The sequence below is a fragment of the Polychytrium aggregatum genome (genome assembly GCF_025602895.1).
Source record: "Polychytrium aggregatum strain JEL109 chromosome Unknown BJ171scaffold_4, whole genome shotgun sequence".
Lineage (NCBI taxonomy): Eukaryota > Fungi > Chytridiomycota > Chytridiomycetes > Polychytriales > Polychytrium > Polychytrium aggregatum.
The window spans coordinates 157,848-170,219 of record NW_026516206.1 but is presented as its reverse complement, the minus strand read 5'-3'; the positions used below and the strand labels follow the sequence as shown (position 1 = coordinate 170,219).

Genomic DNA, 12,372 nt, shown 5'->3' with positions numbered 1-12,372 from the left:
GCCGGCGCTGGTATGGGGCGACCGATCAGACCCGCAGGCGAATACTGGTGCCTCCGACGTGGAACAGGGCATCTCGTTGAGGGCGCTGGGCACACGACCATGGATCCCGAATGTATCCACCGGCTGCACTTTTCTCGGGCATCCGCTTGTGCTGAGCCTGGATGATACCCGCACGTCCATCATTCGCAACAACCGCCACCAGCGGATCGGCGTCGATGGGATGTATTCGAGAGTGTGCCCCATCCCAAGGGAAGTCGTAGCTGGCTGCATCGGCTCCGTGGGCGCAGACAAGTCCCGGCTATCTGAGCTGCTGCTGTGCATCTTGCTGCATCCTCTGGATCTCTGCCTCGAGAGCATCAATGTCCTGCTGCAGCCGCTCGCGATTGGCTGTCACCTGTGCCAGCAGCCGATCGTCGACAGACTCGAGCGACTTGGGGTGGACCTGCATGCTAGATGTCGATCTGGACGCAGCCGCATGTGTACTCCGTGATCTGCATGACCAACGGCGATGGTGTTAGCACCGAATCGGCCGCACCGCCGTCTCCACTCGGCTCCACTCGGCTCCACTCGGCTCCACTCGGCTCCACTCGGCTCCACTCGGCTCCATTCGGCTGGACAAGCACCTGTTGCGAGCACACGGCACTCACTTGTGCATGAAGCGATCATGCACTTACGACGGGCGGGTCCGCTGGCTTCCCCGGTTGGTCTTTTTGCTTGGAATCTTGCTGGTGGGTGCGGTTGGGATATGGCGGCCGACTGGCACAGAGGCCGGTGGGCGTGGGAATATGCTGCGGTCATACTCATGGTCGGCGCTGCCCAGTCGGGCACGATGTACCAGCGCCTCGTCGTCGCCATGGAAACTTGGCAAGCTTGAGTGTACAATTGCTCTTTCAGACCCGCCGCCTTCAGCCTCGGCGATGCTGGCACTTCGACGGGCCGGTTCCAGATCGATTTGCTGATACCGCCTCAGCTCCTTGGCCAGACGCTCGTTCTCTCTCAAGAGCGACGCATACGACTTGTCTGCTCGAGCCTTGGCCATGACCAGCTCGCTGTTTTCGCACTGCAAGTTTTCAACAGCCTCGACCCAGTACGATTTCTCCTCGTCGGGAATGACAGTCGCCGTTGCAGTCCCGTTCTTGGAGTACCGGCGCATCGTCTGGGATGTCCGGCCACCATTGCTCGACAGGCGACTGCTGGCGATCGAGTTGCCTTCGGCCGATACCGCCAGTTCGGGATTCGAGTATCCCCGCATCCGAGGGTCCCGAATTGGAGGAAGGTGGCTCTGAGATAGCCTCGACTGGGCACGAAGCTGGTTGCGGCTCATCAGCGCCAGCGCAGCTGAGGACTTTTGCGGGCCAAGGTAGTCCCGAAACACCTCGTTCTCGAGCCGGAGACCCTTGATCGTCTCTCGCAGTTGCATGACCAGCCGTTCGCGCGGATCGACCCGAACGATGGGCTTGTTGCGGATGCGCTTTGCCCGATTTGCATAGCGCAGCGTCTTGAGTGTCTCTTGGAAATTGAGCTTGGCTGGAGAGATGCACGCGATCATCAGGGCCAGTCCGTGACCTCCCAGCGAATCCGAAAGCAGCTTGGTCAGCTTTGAATCTCGGTATGGGATGTGGGTTTTGCGGCGACTGGCATTTGACAAAGCTGATATGCAGTTTCCTGTGCAGACAATCCGACAGCAGTTTGGGCTTTAGTTCGCCAGCCAAGCCATTAGCGGATGTGCAAGGGCATCCAGCCAAGCAGTCCATACTGACCAAGTGTCAAAAGGCTCTTGTTGATGCTGAGGGTCTCTGTCAGGGTTTCGCCCGATGCCTTGGATTCCTTGACTTTCTCACTGCCTGCAGCGACGAGGGGAATAGCTGTCATCAGCCGAGACAGTGCATGCCGCACCACGGAGCCTGCCTGTTGGAGCCACAAGAAACATACGACCAGATAGCGCCCGTCATTTGTGGGCACCGCTATCGCTATTCTGCGAATCCCCACCTGCGAGATCCACAAAACTGATTTTGCCGTGCTTCCGCAGCCTCGAGTCGTCCTCTGGGTCAACTGTCTCGCTGTCGATGTATATGGTCATGATGCTGTGGCTTCGACTTGATCGCTCGTTGAGCTTATGCGACCCCGTAGTTCTGTTCCGCAAGCCTTGTCATCCGTTGGACCAGAAATGCAAATGAGCAGCTTGCAGTCGACGAGCCAGTTCGCATCCCGCCGACCCCTTCAAGCCGAAACCTCATGTACTGGCACCTGTTTCAACAGCCCCCTCCAGGAATGTCTTTCAAGAATCCCTTTCAAGAATCCCTTTCAAGAATCCCTTTCAAGAATTCCCTCCAAGACCCCATTCAACACCCATGCTGAATGCTGATCGGCTTTGCTACATACCTTCCTCCAGCACAGCCATGCAGTCGTCCAGGATCTCACACTCGACCACCAGCAGATTCTCGACATAGAATCCCTTGTCCTGACTCCAGCGGACAGGCAGCGGAGGAGTCCCTGGGTTGAGAAGATCCTGCACTTGCTCGTTGTAGATTTCAAGGTAGGCGGCATTGACAAAGAATTCGGACGATGCTGACTCCGACATGGTCCTGTTGGCAATCTCTTCGAACAGGAACCGCAGCGATCGCGGAACAATACCGGCTTGTTCGCTGAACCAGCCCTCGCTCTGAGAAGGCAGAGGCGCCAGCTCTTCCTCCGCGCCAGTGATGGTAAATGTCTTCCCGGAGCCTGGGAATGTGTGTGAATGGCCATGCGAAACATGAGAACGCCCGCAGCGCTCAGCACAACAGCATGTCTGGCTTGCGGTGAAGCGGGCACATTCGAGGCCTACCTGTCTGGCCAAAAGCAAACACAGTCACAGCGTATCTGTTGGGGCAGTTGATGTCAGAGCGGAATGTTGATTGCTTGCTTGATGGCGAATCGACAGCGGTGCGATTGCCCCATGCGCCATGGCCGATTCGCAATTCAGAATGCCAGCTGCGTCGTGGCTAAATCCGAGGCGTTACCCGTCGATTGCTTGAACGATGAGTTCCTTGATCCCGCATTCATCAAACATCTTTTGTTGGGTCGTGTCCTCGGGGAAGACGTGATGAAACGTCAGCGAACGCTCCTTGCCGTCTCCGGACGAGATCTGTGTCGTCGGTGGAGCGTCGGTGGTCAATGCGAGCGACTTCAACAGGGAAATCCCGACAGAGGATAATCGATACTGATGGGATGCGATGCAACAGGCCCTCGGGAATGCAGTCGAAACGAGAGATCCACGAGGCTCGCGAAAGACGCAACAAGCACAAGATGTCCGCCAAGCATGGGATGCAGGGCCCACCGACTTTGAGTGTTTGCTGATCCATCAGACAGCCGATGCCGGGATGCGAGCTGCCCAGAAAGCCCTCGCGGTTGTATTCGATCTCGTTGAAGGGCCGTAGCCTGGTACGATAGCGGACCCGCACAGTCAGGGAGATCCTCATATCACAGCGACGCAGCACTTTGGTCCTCACGCCATCATGAGTCTGCAGAGGCTCGCATGCTGGAGTGTCCGCCCGGGCCCTGGGTCGCATGGAATGCTGGAGTACCTCACTACAACGCGCAGTTGACCCTTTGCGCCATCATCACCGGCCTCGTAGTTATCAATATCACCCTCGGCCTCGGGGTACCATTCTTCGGCACCGCCGATGCTGGACGGCCGCGGCTGCAGCTGCGATGGTGGTTGTGATGGTGGCTGCGGTTGCGGTTGCGGCTGCGGTTGCGGCTGGTAGAGATTCAGTCTCGGCAGCGTTCCGCGATCAGAGGGCATGAGCCTGGGGCCGTGTGCCATTTCGTCGGCATGAGATCAAAGTCGGTCTCGCGACGGGTGGCTCCTCCAGATCGATCCTGCAAGCAGGCCCGTGGCTGGTCTCATTGGCAGAGTCGGGCGCTGGGCGGGAAAAGCGCCATGCAATGAAAGAGGCAACGGCCAGCCGATCCGATTGAGCAGATCGACGACCCTGGCCAAGACATGGCTGGTGTCGGAGTGAAGAGGCAATCGCCAGCGAACAGTCATGGTGTCGAGAGACCCAGCGATGGCGAGATAGTATGCCCAAGGAGGCATGGACGAGGGCCATGCGAATTCTATTCATCGGTCCGAGCCATGCCATGCCATGCCATGCCATGCGCCCCGGGCACATCGGCACCAAGATGGATGATGGGCCGAATGATGCGCGCCGATCGATATGCTAAGCAGCAGGCTTGAGCGTAATCCGAATCACAGGGAGGGTTGAGAACCTGGACAACGAGTGCGAGGCATAATTGTAGCTAAGATATCGTTGGCCGGGTCTCGTCTGAGTGGATGGGCGCCGCAATTGCTGGTCGTTTGGTAAATCGGTAGATTGACCCCACGGCAAGAATCGGCCAGCAACCGCATGGAGCAGATATGAAAGCAAAAGTCATCCCGGCCTACCGCTGGGCGCTCTCGGAGCCAGGCTCGGTCTCCACCGAGTTGATTTCAGTCTCCTGTGTCAGATCCTGGGTAGCCTGGCGCTTGACGATCTCGGCGACAGTGACGGCTTTGCTGATCGACTTGGCCTTGCCGACGATCACCACCGATCCACAAGTCTGGGAGGTTGGGGACAGCCCAACACAATCAGTATGCCGGCTCTATAGGCAAGAAGTACCTTTGCTTGGCGTGAGCCAGAGCTTCGGTCGAGGGCTCGCCCAAGTCCGATGGCAGTCGCTGGACCGAAGGCTGCTCATGATCCGCTCGGACGATCGGCGTGCTTGGCGGCTCCTGATCCATCGCTATTCTCTACCTCCAGATGGCCCTGGGCTTGCGTCACATAGGCATTGATCTTTCCTCCGGTCGAGACGCTGAGCGAGTTCTGGCTGTCCATGGCGAGTGTCTCGGTGCGGGGCTGGTGTCGGCAGAACCAGAGTCGCAGATCGGTCGAGAGCCGTGGATGAGTCGGGCGGTGGGGTTTGCTGGTCCCAATCAGGCAGCTTCGTCGAGAGAACATGGTCTCGATCTCAATCTCGCCGCCTTGCCGATCTTCGTTGGCCACCCGCACCCGTCCAGCCGCCTGCCCATTGCTCCCTCTCGTTGAGACCTTGCAGCTGCACCGCATGGACACCCAGGAGCTGTTCACAGAAGCCGCTGAGTACCTGACCTCGCGGAAGGACCTCAAGTTCGAGCGCTCGGTGCTGCTGAAGATCTACGCTCTCTACAAAGTCGGCACCCTCGGCCCGAACAACACTCCCCAGCCGGGCTACTTTGACTTTACGGGACGAGCCAAGGTGTGCGCCGCCTTTTACGACTCATGCTAAGGATTGCTCATGACGTAGACGCATACGCACGACAACATCGGGATGGAGATGGAGCCCAACAGCCTTCCATTCCCCTCGTTCCCTCCATTCCATCTGCTCCCTTCATTCCATCTGGTCCCTCCATTCCATCTGCTCCCTCTGTTCCCTCATCACCTCCGTCTCACCACGACCCCGGCTTGGATCTGTGTTTGCAGTGGGATGCCTGGAAGAGCCACAGCCATTTGTCAAAGGAGGAAGCCCAAGAGCTATACATCCAGCTCGTCGATGAAGTGAGGGGTGGAGCGACAGAATCGCTGCAGGTATGCGACCGCCAAGATCCGCAGGATTACCATCCTTGAAGCGCACGGAATATTGGCCGAGATGGCATCGCTGCTGATGCCCTCATGTCATGTAGCAGGACGGCGCCTCAGGCTCGGCTAGCTCTGAGAGCGGCACCGGCGTTGCTGTCAGCACCATGGGCGGACACCGGGCCGAAATTGCGTAAGTGTTCGCTGCTGTCGACAGAAGAGGCATATGCATCGACGAAGCATGCTTGTCAGCAGCTGCGACGGACAAGCTGATGGAGCTCACGCCGCCGCTGCTCATCGCCAGGGATGCCGACAAAACAATCTTTGAGTGGGCCGAGGAGGGCAATCTCGAGCGGGTCAAGAAGATGATCGAGAATGGGGCCCCCATCGATGGCACCGACGAGCAGGTGAGCCGATTTGGAGCAACTCCTCAGACTCAACAGCCGGTGCGCTTTATTAACCAGGCGCCTTTGGGTGTAATCGCCAGGGAATGACGCTGCTGCACTGGGCCAGCGACCGCGAATACCAGCCGCTCGTCGAATATCTCATCGCCCGCGGAGCCAACGTCAATGCCCAGGACCGGGAGGGCCAGACACCATTGCACCTCGCAGCCACGGTCGAAAATGCGCCGATCGCCCAGCTGCTCCTCGATAGCGGTGCCGATCTGACCCTGGCCGATGCCGAGGGTACCCTCTGCCAGACCTTGATTGCCGAGAGCTCGATGCGGCTGGCGCTGCGGTCATGAGCGGGCGATAGCTGTCGCCGATGTGCAATATAGTGTGTTTCCGAATGCGCGAACGACTCGACCAGCTCGGGCTCGACCGACGCAGCATTTGGCAGCCAGCAACGGAGACGAGTTTGAAATCCGAGCCGATCCAAGTCGCCCCAAAAAGAGCGGCTGGGCCTGCCGGATCGCCCTCGACATCGATCTCGACATCGCTCACCAGGCCCTCTCGCATCCCGCTCGTCCCGCTCATCCCGCTCGCAACAGCACCACCATGTCGACCGACACCGCAACCTATGATGTACGCACAGCTCTCCGGACCAGCGGGGGCGGGTGGGATGCGTCGTCACCGAGCCCAGCACACATTTGCTGACTCTGCTCCTTTGCCTCACCGATTCAATGCGGTGTTTGTCGGTTCCATCTCTGCAGTTCAACCACACTATGCTCCGGATCCGAGACCCTGCCAAATCGCTGGACTTTTATACTCGACTCCTCGGCATGAGGTAGATTTGACCTCTGTAGCGCCGTGCCGATGCTGCATCCCCCGTCGCTGGACCGCCCGACGATGCAACCTGCTGACTCGACCGTCAAACGCTTTGCAGCCAAGTGACTCGCCAGGACTTTGAGCAGGGCAAGTTCACGCTGTATTTCCTGGCATACAACGTCCCCAAGGAAGTCTTGGAAGCCGACGAGAGCGTCCGCAAGGCTTACGTTTTCTCTCGTCCGGGCGTTCTCGAGCTGACCCAGTAAGACTCTGCCGAGTGGAATTGCTAAGCAAACGGTGGATCTCGTTGCAATCACCATAGCACACCGGGCCGTTGGAGAGAGTCGCTGGATTGGATCGACCTTGGCTCACTCGTTGGCTCGCCGATTGCCAGCAACTGGGGCACCGAGTCGGACGACAGCTTTGCCGGATATCACAACGGCAACAAGGAACCTCGAGGATTCGGTAGGTCTTGACGACAGATGGGTTGCTTTATGGTTCCACAATACCGATGCAACCAACAATGAATTGGTGACCGACACTTGCAATCAACAGGGCATATTTGCATCACGGTCGACAACGTCGATGCTGCCTGCGCTCGCCTGGAATCTGAAGGAGTGTCGTTTGTCAAGAAGCCGGATCAAGGTAGCTGTTCTTGAGAAAGCCCGCTTTGGAGCGGAAATGCTGCTGCAGCGCTAGTAGAGGGGAGTGCACTTTGCAAGAGATCAGAGCCATTCACGCAGATGCTGACCTGCGGATATCCGACAACAGGCAGCATGAAGGGCATCGCCTTCGCCGCCGATCCCGACGGATACTGGATCGAGATCATTCCCAAGACCTTCTCTTTGGCCAAGTGATTGCCGAGAGGGAGTCGGTGCTGTCCACAGAATAGTGTGAGCGAGAGGAAGCATGCCGCCGGCCGTTTGCAGAGGGCCTGTGGCAATATATACTCTGGCTCGGCCCAGAGCCAAGATCGCGCCATCGTTGCCGTTACTGCTGATGTTGGAGAGATGGATTCCCAATGCACAGAGCCGCATCTGCGGCCGCTTGCCGTGGGTGGTTTGTCGGCCGTCCGCCCGTTGCAGCAGCCAGCCGCTATCCAGAACAGCGGCCTCTCGCCGGGGCAGCAGCGATCCAGCCGGGGTGGTGCTCGTCCGGTGGATGGCTCGCATGGCTTGGCGGAATCTGCGTGCTCCTGTGCCTGCCTGCCTTTGCATCCACATCTCCCTGCATCTCCCTGCATCTGCCTGCATCTGCCTGCATCTCCTAGCACCACCACCGTCGTCATGTCCGGCTCCTATAGACCCTTGCAGGATGATCCATCGGCCTCTGGCATCGGTCCATCCGCCGCCTCGGCCTCCGTCACCGTCGAGGGCTTCGGCTCATACAGCAGCTCCTTCACCGGATTCCCTCCCTCGGGCCTCGATCAAGCCGAGCGAGTGAACAAATACGAGACGCAGCTCCCCATTCGCCTGGATATCGAGGCAGCACTGTGCTACTTCCTGGGTGCATTCACGGGTACGAGGTCGATGCCGCAAGGCAGCCGATTTGGTCCGACAGTGAGAGCCTCTGGCTGCCTTCCTCCAGAGGTGTCTGGATACTTGGATGCATGCCGCTTCCCTGCAGCTTTTGCGGGTACCGCACAAGTCCGTGGATGAGCTGTAGGGACATCAATGCGCTGACTCGTCCATTCTTTCCCCTCCAGGAGTAGCGCTTTTGATCCTGGAAACCAAGAACGACTATGTCCGGTAACAACACAGTGACCGGTGGCGACGGCAGTTTCCACAGCGATCAACCCGGAGGGGGGTGCTCCATCGATTGCGATCGATGCCTAGCGATGACTGCACGCACTGCCCGGGCGCTGAGCCGGACGATCGGACCGAGAGGGTCTCGCTGGATGCAACTGAACCCTCTGCACCAGAGGCTAACCACCGCATGTGTCATTATCGGTAATCCCCGTTCCAGATTCCATGCCTGGCAATCCTGCCTCCTGTTCACGCCGTACTTTGTGCGTATACCCTTCTCCATCTGTATCGAGCGAATACCATGGGCTCGGTGCAGACACTCGATGGGCTGGCCGGCCATGGCATGGATTAGCTAACTGCCTGTGGTACATATAGATCCTGCAGTTTGTCTTCTCCTTTGTCTCCAGCAGCCTGAGCTGGCTGCTTTTCTTTGCGGAAATTGGTCTGATTGCCTGGCTTGGGTAAGTCTGCGCTGTGTCGAGTCTTGGTTTCAGCGGCGTTGCTGCCATTTAGTCGCGAATCAGCGAGTGGTGTCTCTTCTCATTTCATCTCACTCCATCCCATTTCATCTCACTCCATCCCATTTCATCTCTGCTGCCGCTGGCAGCTACAAGGCCGCCATCGGCGCCGATAACTTGGAGCGATACCAACTCCCATTCATTGGGCCGATCGCCTATCAGTGGGTCGAGTTCGAGTGAATACTGCGCTCTGGACGGTCGTCGTCTGCACGAAACAGAAGCAGAGCACACTCCAGGGCCTCTGAGCGAGACGCCCGTGCATAGGAAACAAAAATACTCGATATCCAGAGCCTATGTTTCATTGTCGCAATATCCACGACCCCGCCCCGCCCGCAGTTGGCATCTATCGTATTCTCGATCGCCGGTCCTGCGACAGGCAGTCCCATTCGGCTGGTTAATTGGTGGGCTTGGGTAGCGGCTGTCCCGCGGATCAGTGACCCTGACGGCAGCGAATATCCAGGGTGTGGATGGTCATCGTGAGCGACGACCGGCCGTGCTTTCAATCCGGGATCCCAGGGAAAAAAAAAAAAGAGCATTCGCTGCGAATACGGGTGCGCTGCCTCGTTTGCGGATGCTGTGGGAAGCATGGGGTGAGCGGCAGCCCCGTATTTTTTCTCGGCTCTGCCTTTCTGGCAGCCCGCCACTGTTCCCTCGTTTCCATCATCCGCCCCACCAAACCCTCCCACCCGCCTCCTCTGGGCCAACGACGAACACCCCACGTCTCGACTGCCAATCCGCCCACCACCGCCATGGTATCGACTCGCTCCAACCCCGTCGCCTCGGTCGTCCAGAGCTCCGAAAAGGCCTCCCGCAAGCACAAACGTACCCCGCCCGGCCTGGTCGTGTCGGCCCCAGGCAAAGTCATCCTGTTTGGCGAACATGCTGTGGTCTATGGAAAGGTGGGCCTCCGCACCATCCCGAGTATTCGCTCTGCAGTGGCCAATGTTCCGTAGTCGACCCTTGTCCATGAACTAATTTCATCATGGCTCGGCTCGGTTCGGCTCGGCGGCTGAAACGACTTGGCGGCTGAAACGGCACCTCTCCTTTTCACCTTCCTCCCTTTCTCAATGCAACCGCCCAGACGGCTATTGCTGCGAGCCTCGGTCTTCGCTCGTATCTCTACATTAACGAGAGATCGGATGAGAAGATCCGGCTTCATCTCCCAGACCTCAAACTGGAGGAGGAATGGTCCCGAAGCGATCTGGTCGCCATCAAGGCTCTGGCCAGCAAAGGTGCGCATATCCCGACAACCCGCTGGCCGAGTCACTGCCCCAGCTCGCTCGTTGGTGTTGCGGCGTTTGCGGTATCGTCGATGTCCCGATCTGGTTCGCCCGCCTATTTACATGACCTCTTACTTCCCGCTTTCAACTTTACAGAAGGTGCATCGACGTCCGAGATCGACCCGACCATCCGCGACGAGATCGCAAAGCTGCTGACCAAAGTTACCGATCACAACGCCATCCAGGCCGTACTGGCCTTTCTGTACCTGTTTGTCTTCCTGAGCGATGAGAGGTATGCATCGTATTGCATCTGTGAGCGCCTCATTGTCATCCAGCCCTGGGTGGATCATCATTGGATCCGTCCGCCTGGCGATATCGTCGCTCCCATTGGGCTTGAATGGGGTTCTGGTCCGGAGAGTCCTCGGGAAGTTCCCAAGCTGTCGGTTCCGGTCTGGAGGGCTCATCAGCGTCTCGATCTCGATCTCGTCGCTGAACCCTGTGCAGACAAGAGGGAATCGACATTGCCTTCCGGTCGTCGCTCCCAGTCGGTGCTGGGCTCGGCTCATCGGCCTCCTTCAGCGTGTGCGTTTCAACTGCGCTGTTGCTGCACTACAAGCACATGCAGTCCTTCGGAGATTTCAAGGTGAAGCTGTCGCTCGACAATCGCAAGGTGATCAACGACTGGGCTTTTCTGTCGGAGAAGATCCTGCACGGCAATCCGTCGGGCATTGACAACGCCCTGTGTACTTATGGTACGAGCAGATCTGAGCACTGGTGTCGTGATGGTGCAGTTGCTTCAGGCGCGGGGCTGATCATCATTGATCATCGCTCATCATCGCTGACCCGTGCGGCCTCTGCTTACTAGGCGGTGCGCAGATGTATACGAAAGGCAGCATGAAAGTTCTTGACGGGTAAGCGTCCAGGTGCCATCCAGTTGCATCGAACTCGTCAGCAGCAGTCTCCATGACGACCGATGGGCTAGTTGCTCAGTGAAGCCGAGGCAGAGAAATGATCAGACCACATATAATCCGTAGAGAGGTCGAAGCGGCCTATTCCCGGGAATGAGGACGACATTTGACTCAATGTGTTCGCCAAACAGATTCACCTCGCTGCGCTTCCTGCTCACCAACACGAACCACCCGAAAAACACCAAGGTGCAGGTGGAGAACGTGCGGCTCAGAAAAGAAAAGGTATGTCTGCGTGGGCGACAGCAACATGGATACTGCAGCATCGTCATGGATACTGCAGCACTGGTATGGGTATTGCAGCATTGGTATGGAAATTGAAACAGCATCGATAACGCTACATCTGCATATCCGTTTGCCCATCGAACCGTGTTGCTGGTCATGCGCTACCCTTATTCCCAGTTTCCGGAGCTGATGCAGCACGTCATCGACGCCATCCAGAACGTCAGCGACCGTTTCAAGAGTCTCTTCAGCGCTGGCAATAAGGACTTGACACAAGCCATCTTTGAGGATATCGAGGTATGTCCAGAACCAGCCCCTGATGCTGTTGTGGCAGCCACTGCTGCTGCAGTCATAGGATTGGGTTGGATAGAGAGAGTCGCCTCGCCGGTCCATTCGCTCGGCCAAACTCATCGGCTTTCTACAATCCATATAATCAAAGGCTTTGATCGATATGAACCACGGGCTTCTCGTGAGCGCCGGTGTGAGCCACCCAACACTCGAGTTGGTCCGCCAGATCACCACAGGCCACGGGCTCCACTCCAAGCTCACAGGTGCCGGAGGCGGTGGATGTGCTCTCACCCTCCTGAGACAGGGTAAGCGGAACCGTCGTGCACACGATACTGATGTGAGGAAGATGAGTGGCCGGTATGCCTCGATGCTACCGAGGTTTAACCCCGCATAACCGTCTCCCGCATCGCTGCCTCAGACACGCCAGCGTCCAAGGTCACCAAGGTCACCAAGGACCTGCAGAAGCAGGGCTTTAGCTGCTTCGAAACCTCGGTCGGATGCCAAGGCGCCACCGCCTCTTTCTTGGACTCGGAGGATTGGAGCAGCACCGACGTCGACGACTTTCTGAACAACAAGTCGTGGAGACAGCTCGAGACGCTGCTTTAGTGTGGCGGTTGTGTGCATGCTTTG

The 12,372-nt window shown here is 57.9% G+C and overlaps 6 protein-coding genes across 6 annotated transcripts; 4 read left to right on the top strand and 2 right to left on the bottom strand.

Annotated features, from left to right (window-relative positions):
- Positions 1-168: 168 nt before the first annotated feature.
- Positions 169-3,267, bottom strand: BJ171DRAFT_488950 (P-loop containing nucleoside triphosphate hydrolase protein). Its single transcript, XM_053109431.1, has 7 exons — positions 3,003-3,267; positions 2,828-2,862; positions 2,383-2,724; positions 1,990-2,145; positions 1,761-1,844; positions 675-1,665; positions 169-491 (listed from the first exon to the last, which is right to left on the bottom strand). Exons 1-7 carry the CDS (start codon positions 3,050-3,052, stop codon positions 299-301), a joined length of 1,851 nt encoding a protein of 616 aa, XP_052970546.1. The 5' UTR covers positions 3,053-3,267; the 3' UTR covers positions 169-298.
- A 938-nt stretch (positions 3,268-4,205) lies between these two features.
- BJ171DRAFT_577564 (uncharacterized protein) lies at positions 4,206-4,859 on the bottom strand (the record flags this gene model as incomplete). Its single annotated transcript, XM_053113822.1, has 3 exons — positions 4,206-4,254; positions 4,430-4,584; positions 4,779-4,859. The coding sequence occupies 3 exons, from the start codon at positions 4,857-4,859 to the stop codon at positions 4,206-4,208; spliced, it is 285 nt and encodes a 94-aa protein (XP_052970545.1).
- An 82-nt stretch (positions 4,860-4,941) lies between these two features.
- BJ171DRAFT_207862 (acyl-CoA-binding domain-containing protein 1-like protein) lies at positions 4,942-6,509 on the top strand. The gene is made up of 5 exons (XM_053106330.1): positions 4,942-5,259; positions 5,484-5,588; positions 5,684-5,769; positions 5,881-5,983; positions 6,064-6,509. Exons 1-5 carry the CDS (start codon positions 4,981-4,983, stop codon positions 6,319-6,321), a joined length of 831 nt encoding a protein of 276 aa, XP_052970544.1. The 5' UTR covers positions 4,942-4,980; the 3' UTR covers positions 6,322-6,509.
- A 65-nt stretch (positions 6,510-6,574) lies between these two features.
- Positions 6,575-7,641, top strand: BJ171DRAFT_557714 (Glyoxalase/Bleomycin resistance protein/Dihydroxybiphenyl dioxygenase; the record flags this gene model as incomplete). Its single annotated transcript, XM_053113111.1, has 6 exons — positions 6,575-6,601; positions 6,730-6,803; positions 6,903-7,046; positions 7,179-7,249; positions 7,340-7,429; positions 7,556-7,641. 6 exons carry the CDS (start codon positions 6,575-6,577, stop codon positions 7,639-7,641), a joined length of 492 nt encoding a protein of 163 aa, XP_052970543.1.
- A 429-nt stretch (positions 7,642-8,070) lies between these two features.
- Positions 8,071-9,227, top strand: BJ171DRAFT_577562 (uncharacterized protein; the record flags this gene model as incomplete). Its single annotated transcript, XM_053113821.1, has 5 exons — positions 8,071-8,302; positions 8,490-8,532; positions 8,750-8,792; positions 8,905-8,990; positions 9,137-9,227. 5 exons carry the CDS (start codon positions 8,071-8,073, stop codon positions 9,225-9,227), a joined length of 495 nt encoding a protein of 164 aa, XP_052970542.1.
- A 569-nt stretch (positions 9,228-9,796) lies between these two features.
- BJ171DRAFT_577561 (ribosomal protein S5 domain 2-type protein) lies at positions 9,797-12,348 on the top strand (the record flags this gene model as incomplete). The annotated part of the gene is made up of 9 exons (XM_053113820.1): positions 9,797-9,946; positions 10,129-10,279; positions 10,424-10,559; positions 10,772-11,019; positions 11,133-11,178; positions 11,367-11,457; positions 11,635-11,751; positions 11,894-12,047; positions 12,161-12,348. The coding sequence occupies 9 exons, from the start codon at positions 9,797-9,799 to the stop codon at positions 12,346-12,348; spliced, it is 1,281 nt and encodes a 426-aa protein (XP_052970541.1).
- Between the last annotated feature and the right edge of the window lie 24 nt (positions 12,349-12,372).